Source organism: Acipenser ruthenus, chromosome 2 (genome assembly GCF_902713425.1).
Source record: "Acipenser ruthenus chromosome 2, fAciRut3.2 maternal haplotype, whole genome shotgun sequence".
Lineage (NCBI taxonomy): Eukaryota > Metazoa > Chordata > Actinopteri > Acipenseriformes > Acipenseridae > Acipenser > Acipenser ruthenus.
The window spans coordinates 109,895,353-109,920,010 of record NC_081190.1 but is presented as its reverse complement, the minus strand read 5'-3'; the positions used below and the strand labels follow the sequence as shown (position 1 = coordinate 109,920,010).

The 24,658-nt window shown below is 37.4% G+C and overlaps 1 protein-coding gene across 1 annotated transcript in view; it reads right to left on the bottom strand.

Moving 5' to 3' along the window:
* Window positions 1-24,658, bottom strand: part of LOC117409022 (gamma-aminobutyric acid receptor subunit alpha-2-like) — a 74,326-nt gene that overhangs the window by 14,674 nt on the left and 34,994 nt on the right. The window contains exons 6-8 of the mRNA XM_034014537.3: window positions 23,379-23,461; window positions 17,805-17,948; window positions 14,065-14,217 (exon numbers count right to left, since the gene is read on the bottom strand). Of these exons, the coding sequence (XP_033870428.1) occupies window positions 14,065-14,217; window positions 17,805-17,948; window positions 23,379-23,461 (380 nt within the window). The remainder of the gene's footprint in view (window positions 1-14,064; window positions 14,218-17,804; window positions 17,949-23,378; window positions 23,462-24,658) is intronic.

Genomic DNA, 24,658 nt, shown 5'->3' with positions numbered 1-24,658 from the left:
CATTGTCATTTTTAATGCATGTAAAATTGGATTGCAACTAATTGATTTTGATTCCAAAACCAACACATCGCTCTCTTACAGGAATGTTAGACTTGGTGTGCAAGACACGATAGGAAATGTACATGTACACAATTATTTCTAACATGGCAATTGGATAAAGAAACAGATCTGGTGTGCAATGGCCTTCAGTCCCTAGTGTTCCCTAGTTTAGCTCTCTGTACTGTACTCTACCACCTCCATCTTTATTACAGGATCATATTTTAAACAGAAGCTTTAAAGCTAACAACTTTCTAAAATACAATTTCTAACACTCACAAATTTCAACAAAATAAATGCACCTGTCACAATAATAAAACAGGGGACACTCAGAATACCCTTGTTATATAAATGGATATTTTGTACTGGATATCCAAAAGGCCATTCTGTAAGCATTTCATTTAATCCATTATATAATATGAATGTCCGCAGTCAGTACTTAATTATATATTTATATAATCTACAATTTAGTCTATGTACAGACTTATTTAAGTAAGCAATTTTTACAGATTTGTATGTTGTAAAGTTAACTTTAAACATTTTTCCTTTCAACAAAATGAAATAAAGCAATTCAGTGATAGTGTTTGATTAATAAAAACATTTTGAATGATTTGTCTTTACGAAAATGAAATACATTAAACAAAAACAAACTGTCTATGCAAAGCCTAGTACTGCCTTTTATATATGTATTTACTCAGAACCTTTTCTTGAAGTAGACACAGTGTAAATGCATATACTGAGTCATCTATGATTAATGTCTTGTCATACTCTTTTGCATCTGCTGAATGGTCTTCTGTGTTGTACATTTAGTTCAGTCAGGAAACTGATGTGATAGATTATTATTAAAACAGACTCAACAACACTATTACAATATACCTATTTTACACTACATTCGCTGGTCTTTCGAGGTACCCCTGCCCATCAATTAGCTTGCAGATAAGTGGAGAAGCTGGCTGTAGAGAAGCTACTGGTAGGGGGCAGGATAGCTGCCCTCCCCATTACACAAAGACAACAAGCAGTTGGAGGCTGAGGAGGTGAACTGGCACACAGCGGGTCGTAATGGATTGAGGTAAGATATAAATCATTTCCTTGCTGATCATTGGACGTATTGTTTCTCGAGGGACAACTAAGAAAAGGTATTGGATTGACTGTCTAGTCTGGTATCAGAAGCGCCTAAAATATGCTTGACATTTACGTGATTTGATCTAAGGTTAAAAATGAGTTCTCTGCCAGAAGCACGCTTTGCTTAATTTCTAGGTGACTCATCAATTTAACAAATTCAGACTCTAATCGTCTGTATGACAATGTATCTAATCTTGGTGTGATAGGGGAGACCTGTGCTGGCTATCAGGCGCATGCATGATCCTGCAGGGGGAGGTCGGGAGCCCCGTGGGATCTGCCTGTCAATCATGGCAATGACACAGAGAGGTTGGGTGACCCGACTCTGAGTGGTCAGGAGTCGGGTCTTGGGGGGGTTGGTCCACCAATAAAAATCACTCTTTGCTGTTCCTTCGCTCTTGCCCTACTAGAAAAAATGATAGCGGGAGCTGGTTTCGGAAACCTGGAGTACACAACATAAAAACAGATCGCCAGTGTCTGGAACGAGAAAAGGGGCAAGCAAGCACGGCTAAGGAAGACAGGCGCTACATATTATTTAATAATTATTACGTACCTGAGAGGGACATTGACTGTTTAGTTGGGGAAGTCTTGGCAGCCCTGTGAGTGATAGTGAGGGAACAGCAAAGTGTAACTGAGACCTGAGCCGCACCGGATAGCAGAGGCTGCGGGACGCTGCAAGAAGCAACACCTTTTGTTTGTAGTTTTGTTATTGTGTTTTATTTTCCTTTTTGCTTTCACCTTTTGTTTTTGGAATATTATTTTCAGCACCTACCATTGTTGGTAACCCCCGTATGATACCCAATTAGTCGCTGTCGGTATTGGGCCACGGCATAAGAACGCCCTCTGCTGGGATAAATAAAACCGTGCACCCCAGTGGTGTTTCAAATAAACTTTCTGTGTCTAGTGAATTCCCCACACCCTCTCACACTTGAGAATAATTTAATCCAGCAACAGGAAAAGATACAGAAGGAAAAATGATACACTAAATTAAGTCAAGTTTTTTTATCTTTTTTATTTTATTTGATTCTGCTTTATGGGACTGGGACAAAGTGCTGACCTTTCATTCATGCACTAAAGATTGACAGGGACCATCTGTGCACTTAGTCAAGGCCACAGGGCATACACAATTATGCTTAACAAAAAATAGGCTTCTTTTTGGATAGAGTATTGTGTTTGAATTTATATTAAGGTTTTTTTCACATCAATTGTTTAACTGTTGTAATGGAGGATGAGGTATTTTTTGCTTGGAATTCAGTGGTGCTGGAAATAAACAACTACACTTGGGGCACTGTCAGCTAAATAACATGAGGCTCAGATGCTGTTCCACAAATGAAGGGGATGAAGGGGTTGATTTGTGTATTTGCCTTGTTACACAACCTTGGTTTCAATCTAGAACAGCGCACTCCCCTCAATTTGTTTGCCTCGCCCTCTGGGGGTGTGGTGAGGCAAACACATCTCTAATCTCCCTAGAGGAAACTTTATCTCAGGGTAACCAATGCTCCCTGTGTAAGGCAAATAAAAAATGTTTATACATTGGCAACTTATTCAAGCAAAACATACATTTTATTTTTAAATGGTTATTCCTGAACTCATGGAAGGAGCAGGATTCATAGCACCAAAGATTGGGGACCTCTGTTTATCCCTGTTGAGGTTTGTTCCACTGCCTCATCAATTTGCTTCAACCCTTTCCCTGGAGGGACCACCCGCGTAGGGAGTGAGAGTAGTTCAGACTCCATAACCATCCAATCTTTGCTCTCTCTGGGAGACTGCCAGCAAGATGCCGCTTGGTCCCGGTTGTTTTTATGTGATGTGGAAATACTGAGATTATAGAACTAATTTCATAACCCCCCCCATCAGCCTTCAGGGCAATATGACTTTAGCAGGATTTCACCCAATACCCTAGTGGACAAAGGCTTCCTACCTATCAACCCACAGAGCCATCTGTCCCTGTTATCAAGCAATCTTAACAAGGATGATAAGAAAAAGAATAATAATAATATGCAGAACACAGACAAACACCCACTAAAGTGAAGTTGTCTTAATTAGATACAAGATACTGACTTGAGGCACAGCATATTTTTGTACAGCGTATTAAAGAAGATAAATTAGAATCATGCTGAGAATAGTGCCTTTGGAGTTTAATCTTTTTTCTCAATACAAGATTTTTTTTTTTTATTATGCGTTACTGAGGCTTGTTTCTCTAATGGAAATGGAATCGCTGGTATTATCTTCTAAGGATTCCAGTTCAGTGCAGCTGTTAGAAAAAAAAGATGAAATCAAATGACCGTTTACACCAAAACACAATCCTCTGCCAACTGAAGGAATATTCACTTTTAAGCTGGGAGGTTTGGCTTAAACCAAGGAGCATCATTCACATTTCCACTAAGGAAATCACCCATATCTAATGATTCTGAATACTTCGGTTTCCTTAGTTCAAAAAATTCCTAAATCCTGTTGACATTATGGATTGAATCTAAGTTGCTAGTATGAGGTCAAATCCAATGTACCCTTATACACATTTTTATAAGGAGAACAAATCCTCAGTAAATTAAGAACAGCTACATTAAACGTGACAAATGCAAAGTTAAATCCCACGTGTGATCTCTTGACAATGGGTCTTTTAGAAAATACATCACAAAAATCTTTCTGCCATCCCTTGCAAATACATCTCTGACTTCCAGGTCCATATTTATTTAAATTATGCCAATACCAATAAAGTGCTTTCGATTTACTGTTTTTATTTTGTTTAGGCATGTGACCCATGACGAACAGAAACATGTACTGTTACGTTGTGTTTGAATTTCGCATGTACTCTTTTTTTTAATATATATATGCTCTGAGCACACTCTTAAACTCAGGGGAGACGTTTAAGAAGGACAGAGATGTTTTAAACTCCTGTAAGTGGTTTTGTTCATGCACTGGGCGTGCTATATGTCCAGACAACTTTTTAATATTCAAGAAAATCACACAATCATCATTTAATTTGAAGTTTTAATGAATCAGAGCAGTAGTAGTGCTCTTTTTGGTTTATTAAATGCTTTAAAAATTGATCAAGTGGTTGCAAGCCACTTTGGATCCCTGCTAATAGGCAGCCTGGGTGTTTCCAGTGCCTTTACAGGTTTAACAGCATTAGTACTTCAATACAGTAATACAAATGGTTATCATATGCTTAGCCTTCAGGCTATAAAATGCAAAACGCTAAAGCGCCCACCGCTACGTTCTAGAACATTCAATATATCACTCTCACAGCTAAAATATAAATCCTATACCTTATAGCAATGCATCAATATAAAAGAGATATTAAATTCAAATATATGCTTACCTTCCAGTATATGGAAGTGTAGTGTACGATATATTGAAAAATAAGAACTGTCTTCAAAAGGCAGAGACTTGACTTCGACCAAACAGCAATAAGTTTTTCAGTCATCCTCAGAGCATGGACCACACAACTTGTAGTTAGGAAGTCGTGCGATATCAAATGGGGTCTTGCTCTGGGCTTATATAGGATTTTACCTCCATTGAATACATCAGAAGTCCCAAGTAAATCTAATCATCACTCGGCCTTGACATTTCTTATCTTTAAGTTAATTATACATTCTAGAAGGATCTGGTCAATTCCTTTTTCAAAACTGATTGGATATAACTTCTCCTCCTTTTCCAAAAAGTCAGGTGGAGCAAAGTTCACAGAATCCTTGCTATAATATAATAGAATGTGTATATATGAGAGATGTTTTTAATATGTAACACCAGCTCTATTTGATTATATTAAGCTGGGTCAAAAATATATGTCCCTCTTAGCCGCATATTATGTTACCTTTTCAATGTGTTGTCAATAGGCCAGTTTAACTTCATATGCAAATGTGTGTTAACAAAGTATGGGACAGACTGCCTTTGAATAAGCATACAGTGGTCAGTTCAGTTAGTTTCATTTAAATTTAAGCTATAATAAACATGTTAAGTATAACAGCCTTATTTAACTGAGCCATTCTCGGACTATGCCTGACCTCGCTCTGTTTCTAAAAGTTGCTGCTCAAGCAGGATTCAGACACCCTGTTTTCTTGCCAAGACTATTGTTTTGATTAATATGAAACACCATTGTAAGCACTTCTCCAAATTCACTGCATGAAGTCCCAAAGAAAGTCGCTACTTATTTGATAAGAACTGATACTGGACACAACTCCCCTGATTCGTGGAATGTTCGCTTCGACTGCCAGGTTTTTTTATCATAGAAAGACCCTATTGAATACAGTTTACACTTTATTTGTCTAATATTCCAACCTAACAGTTCCTGTTTTTTATTGCAGTAACACCTTTATATAAACTAAACATTTATATTCTTTAATTTAATGGATATTGTAATGTCTAACAGATTTTTTGTTCAGTTGGAGAAAGAAACTGAACTAATTCTTAAATTGATTAAATGAAATGCTCGCTCTTGCTTTTTCAGGCTATTTGTATTACAGTAGAGCCTTAAACAAGCAAAAACACTTGTTAGTTTAAATATTTAGTTTCTTATTAGATCAAAATACTTAAAACATTATTTCTCTTCAGATAGTTTTGTCATTCTATTATTAGATCAGAATACTTATTTAAAACCTCTATGCTTAGTAACAACACAATCAAATAAAATCAAATAGGTCTTTTTAGTTTCAAATATCGTTCTGTCTAAAAAGGGTTACCCTTTTGTTTTTGCTAATTTGTAATACCTAGCCTCTGTGTTTAATTCCCCCAGATGCCTGCTTCTTTCAAGGTTACAGGCTTCCACGCACAATAGTCTGACCGGTTTCAAAAAGTGTATGTGCACTTATGACAAAGGCACATAGACAAGCTTTTTTCTAAATTAACACTTGTTTAGTTTTCTTAGTTCAAATCATTGTAACCTGTTCATAATTTGCAATATTCTGATATTGTCAGTTAGTACTGAACTTCTTTAGTTTTTAACTGTGATATGTTCTTTCAACAATAATAATGTTATTTGTATAACAGTTTAACTTGAAATGCTTTTATAACATGTATTTCTAATTCAGTTACTTTAGTGTAACAGTTGCTCCTAGAAATGGTAATATTATTTTACTGAATTAAGTCTGACCCCTTTCTCTGTTCATACAAAATCCAGTTGAAGCAGGTGTTAAGACATCCTAGCCTTCGGCCAATTTCTCATAAAACTGGAATATGTTAGCAAGGTCTTATGATAAGAGCCTGCCAAGTTTGACTCCTTCCAGCAGGTGCTTTCATAGCCTGCTAATAATATTTTCTATTATTAGGTTTTACAGATCTATTTGAAAGGAGTATATACAGTATTACTATAATTATTGACAAAGGGTATATCATATTATTTCAATCAATACCGGTTAGTTTAAAGCAGCCAATTCATGTCTAATAACTCAGCACGTTCCCAACAGGATTCAAACTCTCCACCAGGTTCAGCTCAGACTCGTTCTGCAAACACGACAGGCCTGTGCAGATCTGCTGAAAATATTTTCTAAAATACATTGCAGTCATTACAATATTTGTTGCAGTTTCACAAATGTTCAATTTGTATCCCAAAGATCAGCCTGCTTTCAGTAGCTGTGACAGTCTTGGGTCAGTTTCTGCTCACAGGTGTGGGTGACAGTCTTTAAAAGCCTGATACCTGCAAAAACTTAAATCTTGTCAGCTGGGCTCCCATCTCTACATTCTCATTCCCATCGTCAATGGGCAAACTCATTTCAACTGAATCTGGGTCCATCAAAGAACCGCACACCCTTGCAACTGAGGCCTTCCATGAGGCCTTCCATGCAAAAGGATCTAATGACTTATAGCACAAAAGGCATGTGCCAGAACCGCCTGTGACAGATGACATGTTATGGTTCGTAAGGCATGGAGATGATTTCCAAATACATTCCGGTACATACTGCAGGCTGACAAGACTTACGTTCTACAGTAGAACAGAATTAAACATTCTAGAGGTCTCTGTCATGTGTACTGACACAGTCTTGGTATTGAATAACAATTGGACCTTCTAGTCAGGGGTTTATTTCTATCGGATCACACCTTTCTGTCTCTGATGGGCGAGAATTATACAGTTTGTAAAAGTATGAAAAAAACAAAACAAAACAAAATAACATATTTTGTGTTGCAAAAAAGAACTCTATGTAGATAACTGACATGTACAATAAAAAAAATGCTTTCCTGTTCAATTAAATGGGGTGTGAACCAGGGATTCACTATTTCCTAATTTCACCTGTCTATCATCATTGACTCCCCCTATGTAACCCAGTCACAGCTCAGCTCCTTCTCTTGCGTTAGCTTTTTTCCTCCTTCTCGTCACTTTTTTCATATGCTGCGTGTGTCGGTCCCCTCTGGGGGGATAGTGATTCTCACTTCCCTGACCTAGACTTCCCATCACTCCACAGGTTTTCTTTGCAGTCAGAAGGGACCACGGGCCACACTAAGTGTTCTGTAATGATATATTTCAGGATGCAACATCTATGAGTAAGAAAATTACTAGTTTTTTTCACATTATTTTAAACCATAGCTGATAACCATACAAAAATAGTAGGTTAACAATAACAAGAAATATTCCAATATTGATAAATGAAAATAATTCTGATGTCACAGCCTCCTCGAAAGGTACGACGACCGTGTTTGAACTGCAGTGAGTAGTCGGTCTGAATGGTAGTAAGCACCTAGATGTACGTGGTGCACTGATGCCAATACTCCAGATGGCTCCCTGTGGCAGCAAACCCCTAGGGCTTGTGGCTTGGCCTGAGACTTCTGCCTCTGCACTGGGCTGCGGAACCTATTGTAGCCTTGCGGCAAGTAGCCGCGGGCCGGTTTTGAACACCACTTCTAGCAGCAGGCGCAGCTGGCTGTGCACACTGAGGGTGGTACTTGAGAAACAAGCTCACCAGCTCCTTCGTGGATTCCCGCTCTCACCGCTGCAGCATCTCGTCCACCGCAGGACCAAAGGTATACCTGGTGGAATAGGGGCATCAACAGCAGTGCTTTGTCCACATCAGGCACGAGTGCCTGGGAAAGCCAAACCTGCCTGCGTGCGGCTACCAGTGCAGCCAGGTTTCTACCTACAGCCTGCCCATTCAGTTTTGACAGATGGAGCAGTTTGCAGTTACCGCAGGTAGCACTGTACAGGGATGCCCACCTGCAAGCTGCTGGCAAAACCACTTAGTCAGTACTCACACGAGACTGAGGGAAGCCTGTTTGTTAGAATGAACTAACAGCCCTCATAATGGGGATGCAAAAGCTGTCACCAAAACGGCATCAAGATGCTGTGGTAGAGATTGTAAGCAATCACAACCAAAGCAGCCTCTTGGTCCCGTGCACGCTGCAGACAGCCCTGCGCTTAGTCTCTCTGAAAACAGAAAAACAGAATGAGAAAATAAATCTTTTTCTCAACAAAATACAGTAATAACAATTACTTTAATTATACAAACTGTCTCTTAATTTTGGTTGAAGCCAAAATGAGAATGAAAGAGCCGCTGGCTTCATGCGAGGCACAAGGCCACAGCGGAACCTAACAAACAACAGGCTGTAGTGCACAAATACGTGTAATTAGTCAAACGAATACAGTGATTACTTAATATCACATATAATTTGTGTAAAAACACAATAAATGCAAAAATCTATAGCAGAAAAAGTACTTATCTGAATAGGCTCTCCTGTCAGGTCAGTTCTTGAAAGGTAAAATGGTGCGGAGATCTGTGCGTGCAGTCCTTTATACCCTTGGGGGCTGGCATGACTGCGTCACAGGCTCGGCTGAGCAGCTTTGTTATACAGACGTGCTCAAATTTGTTGGTACCCCTCCACAAAAAATGAAGAATGCACAATTTTCTCTGAAATAACTTGAAACTGACAAAAGTAATTGGCATCCACCATTGTTTATTCCATATTTAATAGAAATCAGACTTTGCTTTTGATTTTTTTTTCAACATAATATTATAAATAATAAAACAAATCAAAATGGCATGGACAAAAATGATGGGACCGCTAACCTAATATTTTGTTGCACAACCTTTAGAGGCAATCACTGCAATCAAACGTTTTCTGTAGCTCTCAATGAGACTTCTGCACCTGTTAACAGGTAGTTTGGCCCACTCTTCCTGAGCAAACTGCTCTAGCTGTCTCAGGTTTGATGGGTGCCTTCTCCAGACTGCAAGTTTCAGCTCTTTCCATAGATGTTCGATAGGATTCAGATCAGGACTCATGGAAGGCCACTTCAGAATAGTCCAATGTTTTGTTTTCATCTATTCTTGGGTGCTTTTAGCTGTGTGTTTTGGGTCATTATCCTGTTGGAGGACCCATGACCTGCGACTGAGACAGAGCTTTCTGACACTGGGCAGTACGTTTCGCTCCAGAATGCCTTGATAGTCTTGAGATTTCATTGTGCCCTGCACAGATTCAAGACACCCTGTGCCAGGCGCAGCAAAGCAGCCCCAAAACATAACCAAGCCTCCTCCATGTTTCACTGTAGGTATGGTGTTCTTTTCTTTGAAAGCTTCATTTTTTCGTCTGTGAACATAGAGCTGATGTGACTTGCCAAAAAGCTCCAGTTTTGACTCATCTGTCCAAAGGACATTCTCCCAGAAGGATTGTGGCCTGTCAATATGCAATAGCAAATTCCAGTCTGGCTTTTTTATGTTTTTCTGTCAAAAGTGGAGTCCTCCTGGGTCTTCTTCCATGGAGCCCACTTTCGCTCAAAAAGCAACGGATGGTGTGATCAGAAACTGACGTACCTTCACCTTGGAGTTCAGCTTGTATCTCTTTGGCAGTTATCCTTGGTTCTTTTTCTACCATTCGCACTATCCTTCTGTTCAATCTGAGGTCAATTTTCCTCTTGCGGCCGCGCCCAGGGAGGTTGGCTACAGTTCCATTGACCTTAAACTTCTTAATAATATTTGCAACTGTTGTCACAGGAACATCAAGCTGCTTGGAGATGGTCTTGTATCCTTTACCTTTACCATGCTTGTCTATTATTTTCTTTCTGATCTCCTCAGACAACTCTCTCCTTTGCTTTCTCTGGTCCATGTTCAGTGTGGTGCACACAATGATACCAAACAGCACAGTGACTACTTTTCTCCATTTAAATAGGCTGAATGACTGATTACAAGATTAGAGTGATACTAATTAAAGAAACTAATTAGTTTGAAATATCACTATAATCCAATTATTTATGATCTTTTCTAAGGGGTACCAACAAATGTGTCCAGGCCATTTTAGAATATCTTTGTAGAATAAGCAATAATTCATCTCTTTTCACAGCTTCTTTGCTTTATTCTATGACATACCAAAGGCATGCAAGTATACATGATAAAATAGCTTTTAATTTCATCACTTTTCAGGAGGAATGAAGCATTATTTCAATGAGCTGTAAGGGTACCAACAAATTTGAGCACGTCTGTATCTTATTCAGGTTTGGGGTCTTTTGGAGGTAAATACCCATTTGGTAATGGTTACATTTCGTACTTGAAAGGGAACACTTCTTCCAGTCTGAACAATTGGAGTGGAAATAAGTACAGTGGCGTGTCAAAATGAACGAATTGCTTTCCCAAAGATGAACTAGACAGGCAGCCACACAGGCAGTTTGCCATGTAGACTATATTGGAAAACTGATCAACAGAATGCTTTGTATGTGCTATTGTTATTCAAGGTAAGGTTGCACTGTAACAGGGGGTGGGAGCAGAGCAAAGTAGGCAAGACGGAAAGTGTATGGGGTTCAGTTTCATTTTGTTTGGTTTGATATGTTGTATGTTTTATCATCACATTCTAGCAACTCCATTTCTTATATATTTCAGTGTTCTCATATGCATGGTTACAGACTTGTTGAAAAGCCAATGTTGCTTGGGAAGCACACTAGCAGTTTTTTTTAACTTCCAGAAGGGCTTTTCACATCATATCTGAGGTTCTGTGCAAACAGAGTGCTTATGGTAATGACGCAGCTGCTCCCTAATTATAACTTTCTGCAGATTGTCTCTGTATTGAAAGACTGACACAGAGTAGTCTGAATGGTGGACTGATCCTCAGGAGAAGCTGGTAACTAAACCGTGGTTAATATGCCATAGAGTGTGTACTGTACACCTGCTAATAGACAAAGTATGCTAATAGTCTGCTGTTAAACACAACAAAGCTTTTAACTGTTAGTGCTATTAGTCACATATATCACGTTTCCACAAGGCTGTTTGAGGCAGCCCATGTATGGTTCGGGTCAGTACATTTCCACTGCAGGGCCAGGTCATTGTTGACTAGCTGGTGAAAATGCACAGCCTTACATTATGACGTGTTTCAAGATGGCCACTTCAAAACTCACCAGAAGATGGAAGGAATGCAGGATTTATGGATAAATCAAATTCAGGGGGAGCAGCTGAGAGAGTAGAAGATAAGAATTGGACGATGCAAGCCATCGGGAGATACGTCAAAAATCACACTGAACATTTCCATCAATGCGTTCCATAAGTTTACCAACTAAAGTATCACCATTTTCTGTCAAATATTTACTACTGTGGGCTCCCGAGTGGCGCATCCAGTAAAGGCGCTCCGCGTGGAGTGCAGGATGTGCCCTATAGTCTGGACATCGCGAGTTCGAGTCCAGGCTATTCCTTTGCCGACCAAGGACAGGAGCTTCCAGGGGGCGGCGCTCAATTGGCCGAGCGCCGCCCAGGGGGAGGGAGGGTTAGGTCGGCCAGGATGTCCTTGGCTTACCGTGCACCAGCGACCCCTGTAGTCTGGCCGGGCGCCTGCGGACTTGCCTGTAAGCTGCCCGAGAGCTGCGTTGTCCTCCGACACTGTAGCTCTTGGGTGGCTATATGGTGAGTCCGCAGTGTGAAAAAAAGCTGTCGGCTGACGGCACATGCTTCGGAGGACAGCGTGTGTTTGTCTTCGCCCTCCCGAGTCAGCGCAGGGGTGGTAGCGGTGAGCTGAGCCTAAAAATAATTGGGCATTTCAAATTGGGGAGAAAATAATAAAAAATAATTGGCAACGACTAAATTATTAAAAAAAAAAAAAAAAAAAAAAAGATATTTACGATTAAGTTTGTTGCCGTTAGGCAGTGTTTTAGCTGATGGACAGTACTGTCGCACGAAGTCCCCAATACACACCTCTCTGCAATAAACAGTGGCTGTCCAGCAAAGCACAGCACTCTGACAAACTCATTAACACAGTCATTCTGCACTCTCTTTTATTAAAGCGTGTGTAAAAGCTGCATAAATGGATTGCTTTTCTCTCAGTTCACTTTCTTGTTTTAGTTTACTGTGTCGCTTATGTGCCATAAAACAGCATTTTAATCACAATATTGTGTATTTCCTAGAAAATAGTACCAGGGAAATATTAAATAGTAAACAGGGTATCAAGCAGTAAAAAAAAAAGTTCACTTAAAAAAAAATCCTGTAATCTTTCAGTAAAATCAGAATAAACCGGAAATGCGGAACACTAAGTATACTGAAGTTAAATGAAGAAAAGCCAGTGAAAATATTTTTTGTACAATGACAACACAATTCAGTTCACAGGAATTTGTAGTCCATGGAAATGGCTTAAAATAGGTATATAACCACTATATGTTGTATAGAATTGAGTCATTTCTAAATCATGTGGAGGATCTCATATGTCCAGTTAAAATAATGCTGAAATATCTTTTTGAATACTGTTATCACTAAATGGAACAGGAAACCAAACCCATTTTAATATAATCTAGCATGATATCAAATCTGAACATTATGCAACACCTTCCTCCTTTAAGCTGGTGAACAGCTAAGAGTTGGAACAAATATTCATTGCACTTACTTGGCACCCAGCAGGTATATCAAATCCCAGACAAGCAAATAGATTAATCCAGGAGTGCAGTTAACAGTTAACTGTACTGCATAACTTAACAGTAAAGGGAATTTTAATATCCTGGACCAACGTAACCAACTCCTCGACCAGCACCAAGTCTCATTAACCAGCTAAAATACAGCCAGCCAACCATCATGACCACACACCCTTTTAATCTCAATCGTATATCTCTCTATCAATAAATGTTAAATTCTAAACAGAACTGTGGTACAGAATATGTACAGCCGAGTGCTGAGTATAACAGACTGCACTATCAGCAGCAGCTGTTCGCTCATCAGTATTAGAGAAAGACACTGACTCAAGGCGACTTTGGACAGTCAGTTGACCTAATAGCTCAGCTGGCAGAACACCTGGATAGTCAGGTCCTGTATTAAATCTAAGGCCATGGAATAACAAGGAGCCACACAGTTTAATAACATTTCTAATTGGTTTTAACTTTTTAAGCCTATTATGTTTTTTATCCAAAAAATGATTGTCATTTTGCTGTTACGGCATAATTACATTTCATCTTGAATCGTTTAAAAAGTGGAGAAACATCACTGTGCCGTAGGTAGGAAGGTATGTTAAAACCGAACCACTGGGAAATGCATACTTCATATTGATCTAATTATATAGTCTAATGTGTCATATTCTATTCTTTTCTGAATAGTACATGTCATATTAATCTAATTAAATCCTCTAGTATATCACAGTAGTTTAATTTAGATACAGAAATACAACGCATGCATTACATCTATTCCTGAAAATCTTGTTTAAACACAACTGAAATTTGTATTCCGAAACACTGCTATTGTACAGGGATTTTTTAACATGAAGTTGAAAGTTTAAGAATTTTTACAAAAATAGATAGAAATAGGAACTAGATTTCCTTGGGACCTACTGGGGAATGTATTGTGTAAGTGGCCTGTGCCCAATGAATGATGATAATGATTAACGGCAACTGCTCTCCAGTGCACTCCCCTACGATAATCATGTTCTGTAGATCAAGGCAGGGTTAAGATGTTCATTGGACTCAGTCACATAAACACAGCAGTATAGTTTCTATGGCACACTAAACGTGCAGATGGTAGAACCATAAATACTCACCAAAGACAGTCCTGGCAGGGACAGATTCTCTGTTCAGCCAAAACGACACTTGAGACAGAATGACTGTCATGATGCATGGCAAATAAGTCTGAATCACAAAGTAGCCAATCTTCCTTTTCAAGTGAAAATGTGCTGTCATGACTGTATATTCACCTGGATAATAGAAAACACACGGAAACAGGGGTATCCAAGTTAACAGAGCCCTTCCTTTACACAACAGCACTGTCATTGTTGTCATAGTAGTGCCACATGCTGTACTTTGGTTTAATTGAAGTAAATCTATACATTGCACCATGTAGTTTTGGGCTGAGGAGAGATAAAAATGGCCTTCCTCTGTTCGTACTGTATTGCAAACACTTGTTCTTCTTTACATTTCTTCTTTACAAGGAAACTGGCATTTACAGTGGAAGCTCCAACTGTTTGGTGTTCCTATTTACTAATCTGTGGAAAAATCTCAATGTCTGGGCACTGTAAAGCCGTAAAAAGTGGATCCACGATGCCTACAAAATAATACTTTACGTAGTTAATTATATTTAAATATATAGGTAACAATATGGACATTCCACTGAATATGTAAAAAAAAGTGTTTTGATATTTAACTTCGTATTCAAAGCAGACATTTTCAAAAAATGTCGTAAGTTTACAAAGACAGAACCATTGAGCTAATGGTTTTGGGGAAAATTTTAAATAAGTGTACTTGGCCTCTTGCAGGACTCTAAACATACAACTGACACAGATGAAGGATAATTTCCACAACACATACAAGCAGCAACCTGAACTTACTGCAGGCAAACAAATAATTTACAAATATATAAAATAATAACCTGAACAAATCTTCAATGTGTAGGTTGTGACATAGGATGTGTAACAGATCAACACAGTTGAAAACATCTGGATATGTTTTAGAGGATGTTCTGTACACATCTAATGATGCATTCACACTTGGGAAGTATGACCTTACTGGTCCATTAAACATTACTGGCCTGACTGGGTCTTTTCTAGCCTCATTATGCCTTATAAATCGGGATTCTGTTTTTCTTTTTTTATTAATTTAATTTTTCAGTGCGGGCATATTCTTCTAGGATTGTTTGTCTAGGCATTTTTTTACATTTTGACACAATTTGCAATTCTGTTTGAGATTCCACGAGTGTGTAAATGAACCCTCTTGAACTGTAATATAGCTTTATAGCTGGCGAGCAAGAGCAGTGCTCTGTATTAAATTGTAATCTCATTTCAAATCTCGCAAGCTTGTACAATCCTACTATAGAAATATAGGAATTTGCTGCCACTCAGTAGTTGGGGTGGGTTTAAAGTATTCAGAATGAATCAATGTGAAATACAAATCAGGAAGGAGGGACATTGCTAGAAGCCATGAAAATATGTAATTTTAACCAAAACCCTAGATTCAACATTCCCATATTAACAGCAGTTCTGCCTCCTCCACAGTACTAGCAGTAGCAGATCACATGATCTGAGCACAGGTTTTAATTCGATGAGACCAGAGAGTTTTTTCCTTCAGAGACAAGCCTCTGTTATAAATTCATATAGTTATAACCACACACAGCACAGTACTAGCAGTGGCTGATGACGTAGTCTGATCCCTGGTTTTAATTGGAGGAGCAACTCAAACCCTCCCGCCCCCTGCTGAAGCACTGCTGTAGGCCTGTTATGCGCGATTATGAGTGAATTGTTGAATAATGAAAATGTCATCATTCGGTTTTGAGATTTTAAAGTGTCCAGAAAAAAAAAAGAAATTAATCATAACGGCAGGACAATTTAAAAAACACTATGGGCCTTATTTATAAAAGTACTTGCCTCGAATGCCGGGACTCTTGACCGGAGGGTTGTGGGTTCAATCCCAGGTGGGGGACACTGCTGCTGTACCCTTGAGCAAGGTACTTTACCTAGATTGCTCCAATAAAAACCTAACTGTATAAATGGGTAGTTGTATGTAAAAATAATGTGTAAAAAAATAATGTAACTGTATGTAAAAATAATGTGATATCTTGTAACAATTGTAAGTCGCCCTGGATAAGAGCGTCTGCTAAGAAATGAATAAATAAAAATGAATTTTGTTTAAAACTAACGAAAGTCATCCATTCTTAACTGCAGAACCAAAAGAAAAACAAAATAAAAACTAAACAAAAAGCACTGTGGGAGGATGTTTGAATAACACTGTAATTCTAGTAGTAATAATAATAATAATAATAATAATAATTTCAGCACCATATTTGTACAACTACAGTATATATCGTTGTTCCATATAAATACACTTGAAAACAGGCTTTCTGTTTATTGGCAACTTTTGGTTAATAACAACTTTTTGCTGGGAACCGAGAGGTTGTTAATAAGCGGCATCTACTGTATTTCAAAACAAAAATATCAATGAAAAGTAGGCAGAACGGAAGACAATAACTACTGTGTTAATTAAATGTTCACTTTATATCTTGTATTTTGGTGTTTTTATACTGTTTTGGTGTCTAAAAAGTGCATTTAATTTATAATGCAGAAAGTTCACATTGAAACCATGGCGATGAATAAATTAGTATGTGCATATCTCAAAGTACCGTCACAACACAGGGAACTTAGAGAAACAATTGCTCGATATGATGAGTTACTTGCTGCTCACATGGAAATAAGGAACCGTATTTACTAGGCAGTCAAACACTATACTGAATGACCGATGTCATCCATTTCTTTCACTGTGCTAGAAGAAATCAATAAAGAAATGAATGAAGCTAATGTTTTTGCATGGCAGATTGATGAGATGAAACAACAGGTTTGTAATTGTGCCGTGACTCAGAAGTCACCAGCCACCACTCGGTACAGAACAGTCTAGTTATTTTGTTGGTCATTTATTTACGTTTAATAAATGAAGTCAATAAGATGTGCTTGATTATTGTCTGCCTTTCTCCTGCATTAACAGCTTTATTTATAAAATATGTTTTGCAGGGTGTATGTTAGCAGGGTGTGATTTGATGGGGATGTGTCCCTGGCACTGTTTTTTTATATCACAGGCTCTGTTTGTATCCACGGCAGGGAAAATCGATTTTGTACTGACAATGACTTTCTGTGTATTTTACCCACACCCCCCACTGGAAATTTGACAAATCGCACCCTGTGACATGGTCTTGAAATCTAAAAGCTACATTAATGTTGTATACAGTGCATTTTTAAACATATGCGAGCAGTGTGTAACAATTAAGTTTATTAGAATAAACTATGATGGGCTACTGTTTTATTTCCTCTGCTGACTAGTGGAGAAAATGCATTTAACAGCCAAACTGAGGTCAAATGTTAACGAGTTCCCATTATTTAGTCGTGGTGACAGGAAGTGATGTACGTGACCTGCGACAATTAAGCTTTTTAACGAGAAATGCGTTCATTAACATTAACAACCTCATCGACAAAATTTCAAAGCATTAACTGATTGATTTAATTAACACATTTCGTCTGAAAATCACTTGCTACTAAAGCTCTCGTTACTATACCACGAGTTCGATACAATAACATTGTTTTTTGAAAATCCTGCCCAGTGTCAGGTGTTTAAAATAATTTTATTAAAGTTATTGCTACACAATTAAGAGACTCTGAAGAAGTCAACTCAAAATATTACTTTAAAAGCAGTGGTGTATTGCAGTATTTTGTGTGCTCCTCAAAAATAAACACCTGCTCAGGAGTTAAAGCTTTGTGAACTGATAATATTACACCTGAGATGTTTGTCATTATTTTTTACCAACCTGTGCTGGATTTAATAGTTTCTTGTCCAACAGTTTGCCCGAGCAAATCGTACTGATTCAACCTGGAACCATCTTCTGCAACCACTACTGATTCAGTGGCATTGCGTGTCCAAATATATGTCACTTCTGAGGTAGTGTAGGCATCTGGGGGAAAAGGTGAACAAAACAGCATCATACTGTAGTTTAGTACTTAAGTTATATTGTGTGAATAGTTACAAAGACACATATTGTGGGTTAACAATACATAGTCCCACCCCTAGAGACATACAGATCAGCTCCTCTTTAAACATATAAAAAACATTCTTATCCATCAAGCATGTACACCCATTATCTAAGAATACAGATAGACAAGGGGTGTGATGTGTATCGCCAATAAACTCAAGAAAGACCTTGAACTCTAAACATCTTGGTAAATAGATCATCCTCTCTTCTTTACAATTACCATAATTATAGAGGCACATCTAATGTTATCAATTTACTACAAATTCAAAATAACTGGATGGGATGTTTGTCCTTCAACTGCTTTGTATCATGCAGTGTCCTGTGGTAGCACTACTCACATGTAACTCTGAAAGATGCAGCTCTGTATGAAAAGCTTGTCGGTAACACTTCCAACACTGGTGTGACACAACTGCAAAGGAGGATTATTTTGGATTTTTTTTTTTTTTGTGATTGTCATTGATCTGAATATCTTTATCTTTTTGTTCTTTGTTTTTTTTCACAATTTTAAAAGCCCACACTACAGCAAAAGACATGTTTCCTTCTTCCTGGTATCATATCACTTTCTATGACAAAGGTCAGCTTCCACTGTCTCGCCAAAGGGCCTCATGTGAGAGAGTGTGATGCAGAAAGTAATCCTGTACCAGGAAGAGCAGCATTTTAAAGTAGAATTACTTTTGAAAGTAATCTGTGTAAGCTAAATTAAATTTAAAAAAACACAAGCAAAAAATAATCACAAAGAAGGGAACCCACTCTACAGATAACTGTCTACTGAAATATTGAAATATCTATTCACCCCTCTGATTGGATGCCTAACAATCACAATACATGTGTGTATACAATCACAATACATGACGTTTCCAGGTGGATCCATATATTACAGTACATCCACCTACAGCCAATCATATACATGCTTTTGTCATTGTAATAGCACAAACACTTTTAGAAATAAATTTGTTTTTAAAAAAGGGATGTGCATATCTGGTAAACGTCCTTTTTATGATCTCTTTAGCTTTGGTGTTCCTTGTGTATGGGTTCAGTAACCACAAAAATCCCTTTTGCATAGTGAACTAGATTGTAATCTGTAAATTTACCAAAGTGCTCAGGCGATTAGTTTTTGATTCACAGCCATTGTTTAAAAAATCCCTTGGTTTTCAGTGCTCAGGCTATTAGTTTCAGATGAAAGTTGTGGTCTGGAGTCTCTTAACAGCTTTGCTGGGCATTCACTGTGTCATTACATCTGGCAGCATCTCTTCTCAAGTGTTCCTCCAAGTGTTTACCTAGATGACATGTTCCTGGCAGTAGAACATACTTATACACTCTTCAAACTGTGATTGATTGTGACTTGGCTGACATATTCCAGTAGTATAGTGCATTAAAGTAATCTTTTTTTTTCTTCAAGAAGTGCCACATTTTTACCAGGCAGAGCCTTGAAACGGTGGTATCTTGGTGCCATGCTCTTTTAAAACTGTTTCCAAACATCTCACAACGTGGGCAATATTTGCACCTGAGTAAAATGTCAATAGTCTCTTTCCTAGACTGGAAGCACAATCTGCCCCAAATCTCCCAGTTCATTGCGCGGAGGCATATCTAATGGTGTTCTATTGCTAGTGTAAATGCATTTGTTTAATCAACTTATAACAGGGGAGCTGCAAAAACAATGTCCATGTTTACTACAAAAATAAATAAATTGCATGCTATGACAGTAGTGCTGTTATTCCTAAAAGAAGGTTTTCATAAAATAATTATCCACTGGACATTTTGGATGCCATTTTATGGTATTTAAGGAGGGGCTATGTTAATATTTCAGTTGTCAAGCGAGCATGGTTAAATATAATTATTTGTTTAATTATTCCCTTAAGCTCTCTTCAGTTTCTTTTTTTAACTACATACTATTATATTGTTGTTTTTCTTTTTTGTTTACTCCTCACCATAAGTATCAATAGCTTCACTGTAATATGAACTTCAAGATGTGTCTGGTAAAAGATGCATGATTCTTAACTCCAAACCAATTTGATTTTCAAAGACAGACTATAAATATTATAAGAGAAGTGCTTTTGTATTAAAATACCTTCCAACAGTAGGACTCAAGACAATGCTCTTAAAAACCACAAGCAAAGGTTTTATTGATTGAGCTACACAAAGAGTTTGGTTTCATGCTGAGATTTCAGTGCTTTTATCAGTCTGGAGGTGTGTATATCTCTATATAATGTGTTTCTGAATTTTATTCATAAATAAATATCTAAACAGATGAAAATGCTTTGAGATTACTCTGACAAGTCTGTCGTGAAATGCCTGAGAATGTTTTGAGAATCGGGTTTCATTGGCCCTTGTGTTATTTATTTTAATGTTGTGTGACGAGCATTCTTAACACTTACAAAAAATCAGAAAGTGTATTTGTCTCAGTAAGATTGATTCTTAAATTTGTTTTATGCACTTTGACCAATCGTAAGATGTTACTGGAGCCAGACTGGCACTGGCCTACACCCTCCAGACGTTCCACATTTGGCGTTCCAGTTCCAAAATCTAGAAAACTAGTATGAAGCGGGTATGAGCACATCAAAAATCGAGAAAACTAGTAAGACGCTGGTATGAGCACATCAAAAATCTAGAAAACTAGTATGAAGCGGGTATGATCACATCAAAAATCTAGAAAACTAGTATGAAGCGGGTATGATCACATCAAAAATCTAGAAAACTAGTATGAAGCGGGTATGAAAAAAAATTCTGATGAAAGTAGAGTGGGCAACTTTTGTATACATCGGTTTATCATGTGACACTGAGGTTTATGCTGTTTTGTTTTTCTCCTGCCTTGGTATGAACAGGAATAACCCTGCCCTTCAACAGATTAAACTTGTTTCCATTCCCGTTGAATCCCCTAATGTCACTTTGGTAGGCTTCCCGTGAATCCCACACTCCCAGTTCTCTTATGCGTTTATCTTTTATTGTTCTGTGTTCTGTCGTTCATTAATCAAGAGTATGTCGATCCCTGTTAGAGCTCACTCTGTTTCACTGTGTTTCGTGCTCGATAGCTTGCTTGCATTAATACAGTAAGCTGTATGAGGTGGTGCTACCTTCTAAGTGCAGAGAATACTACACATCTTATGGTGGGGAAGTACAAATTGGCGAAGATGATGTTTTTGTTCAGCATGCACAGGAGGAAACACAAGGGTTCAAGGTGTTGATTCCTTGTTTGGTACAATGGTACATAATTATATGTTTTTTTCTGCTCTCAGTACATTTAGTTCCTAATACTGCAATACTGTACCGTACAAGAAGCCATCTTTAGAGGGATATTAGGCAGGTACTCTGATACTGCCAGTTCAAATTTCATTAACGGCATATACTGGACTAAAGTTTCAAAATCAGTTCATGCATTGTAGGTTATATCTGACCAAAAGACTGAATCAGAAAAAGTCAGCCCTTTTTCTGTAACTGTTGTAGATATCACATTTATGGGTAATCCTTTTAATTGTACATCTCAATGTTTTTGGACAGATATTAACAAAATATACAGTAAAGCAATCCATACCATGCATAACAACGTTATTGGCTGATATTTCTAGGGGGGGGGGGGGGGGGGGACGGACGGACTCTTGTTGCCCCAGTTTCTAAGGGTAAAAGGTTAATACTTAATAAAGCTGAAGCTGATTCTAGCCACAGAAATGTGTCAGATAGGAATTATCATCATCACCAGGAGCAGAGGAAGCTATTATCACTCTACTGCTGGATGAAAACCTCACGACATTCTGCCAATTCGTCTTATCAGTCACAAATCCCATGTATTGTATTGCTGTACAATACAGTATCATCTTTCCATAAGACAGCTAGGTCAGTTTATTGCACTTCTGCACAGTACTGAAAGCAACCAGAAAATGACTCTGTAGAGTAGTTCTCTTCAATATTATACTTTGTTCTGTCTATTAACAAATCTAAAGGCTCACAGAACATTTTTTACATGCCCAACTCTTTTCTGTTAACCACAGTATCATTTTTCCATAAGACAGCTAGGTCAGTTTATTGCACTTCGGCACAGTTCTGAAAGCAACCAAAAAATGACTCTGTAGAGTAGTTCTCTTCAATATTATGCTTTGTTCTGTCTATTAACAAATCTAAAGGCTCACAGAACATTTTTTACATGCCCAACTCTTTTCTGTAAACCACAGGAATTATAAGCAGGTAAATGTTTTAAATACACTTATAGATGCTTTAGAAACATGAGCTTCATTTCTCTTCATATTACTAATAACACACTATTGGTAATAATTTGTTGTGTCAGGATATCAATTATGTGAATTATTATCCCATACTGTAATAACCATGCAGGTATTTTTTTACACAATATGTGAAACAAGATTATATGGACAAAGCTCAAAGGCAAACTAGCTGTTTCCTCAAGAGGCAGAGTAGTCTTTATGGCAAGACAACACTAATCAATATGGCCATGGCATATACGATGCTAGCAGTAATTAAGTGAGAATGAGAGAAGACAGTTGAGAGAGTCTGTAGTTTTCCGAGTACACCTCAACACCCAGAGTGCCACAGGGACAAACGAGGAAGAAGCAGGAAAGAATCCTATTTTCATCCAGAACTATATTACAAATACAAACTACACTTCCCTGTTTGTTTTTTCTTCCTAAAAGAAGTAGATTCACGCCATGTGTAACATGATTTCCAACCTCATACTGGACTCACAGCTACCACTGATTTGTGGCTTTTAATAGATCTAACAAAATCAATATTGCCAAACTGAATGAAACGATCAGAGCATCTATTAGAGCATGAGTAAAACAGTCCAATTTCACAATAAGTTAATAAATAAATATTGCCCCAATATAAAAAATGTACTTTCACAGTAAAATGAAGTATAAAATAAATTGAACACTCCATCCACACTCATAATAGTAAACATGCACAGTATAAGACATAATATATCAGCAATGTGTTTGAATTACCCGACTACCCAATTATCAGATGATTTATTTTAACTCAAGTTTCTTTAACAACAGTATTTTTATGAGCTGTGAAAGTTTTTCCAGATGCTGTTTTGAAAAAAGACTGCTCTCTATTCCAGAGAGTGAACACTAACACAAAGTGAAAGCTGCATGCATGCAAGTGAAAGACATGCTGACAGGTTCAGATAAAAAAAAATCTTGCATCATTAATAAATAAAAAGTTATCTTGTTTTACCACATAAACTCTAACACATTTTGACTTATTGTAGTTGCTTGTCGATCCAGCTTGACGAAACTGCCATACTAGTGCAACAGACATCCTTAAGATAGTGCCGTATTTACTGATGTTTATTAATACCCTGGAAAAATGTTTTTGTTCTTGCTCCTAATGTATACTTACAGCTGCCAAACTTCAATGGGCAAGCATGGGCATCCATTGGAAAATCTTCAAGATGCATTGGGCATTCGGCCTGAACAGTCAGTCTACGAAAAAATGATATAACCTTTAAAATTACATCTGATGCCATTTTTAACATAGAAATTAATCACCCAGTAAAAAGTAAAATGATGAAATAGATGAGGTGTGGACTGTTTTCAGCAGGACTACCCTCGTTTTGTACAGTACTGTATTTGGGATAGGATGATATATATTATATCATATCATATATTATATCATATATTATATCATATATTATATATATTGATCCTATATTTAGAATATTTAGAATTGTTAAAATATCTACAGGTGTAATCTAAAATATTAGAATACTATACTAACTACATATTTGGAAACTAATTAAGGCCAGCTATTAAGCCTTAGTGTAGAGAGTAGTGAACCTTTTTAAGTGTACTTTAATATACTCTCTGAATTGTCATTTAATTTTGCATTTGATATTTGCCTATGATATGTATTCTTAATCATCACTAACTACTGTTGCTGCACTCATTGATATTTGGAGCTTTTGTAATGATTAATAGGAATCTAAAGTTTGTTACTCGCTGTTTCAGGGGGGGAAGGAATACCTAGTGCACACCCAGACCATTCAAAGGGTATAAAGTACTACTTTAATTAACAGTTTAGTTATTGTGTAAGGTACAGTAATGGTGATATTACTGAGAAATATAATTTAAAATAGCATCCTACATTTTAAAATAAATAAATATATATATATATATATATATATATATATATATATATATATATATATATATATATATATATATATATATATACACACACAGTATATATATATATATATATATATATATACACACACACACACACACAGTATATTATATATATATATATATATATATATATATATATATATATTCAAATTATGAAATTTTAACATTTTAAGTGTAGAACATCTGTCATTTTTTCATACGCATTGGTGATCAGAGTTCTCTTTTCTCTCAGATGACTTTTCTAGAGCATTGTGGTTATCTGTTCAAGGGGAATTTACTTGTCACAATAATGACCCAGTCACTGCACTCAGTCAGAGGGGTCAAGCAGCGCTCCTGTAATAAAATATAACGCCATTGATGTAGTGCCTCCATTTAAAAAACAAATGTATTTGATCCATGGATAAAGAATGGGTCCTTAGATGCAGTTATCACGTTATCATTTTGCCTGATAAATTTCAGTCTTATTCGAATGATAAATAAGTCATGAGATGA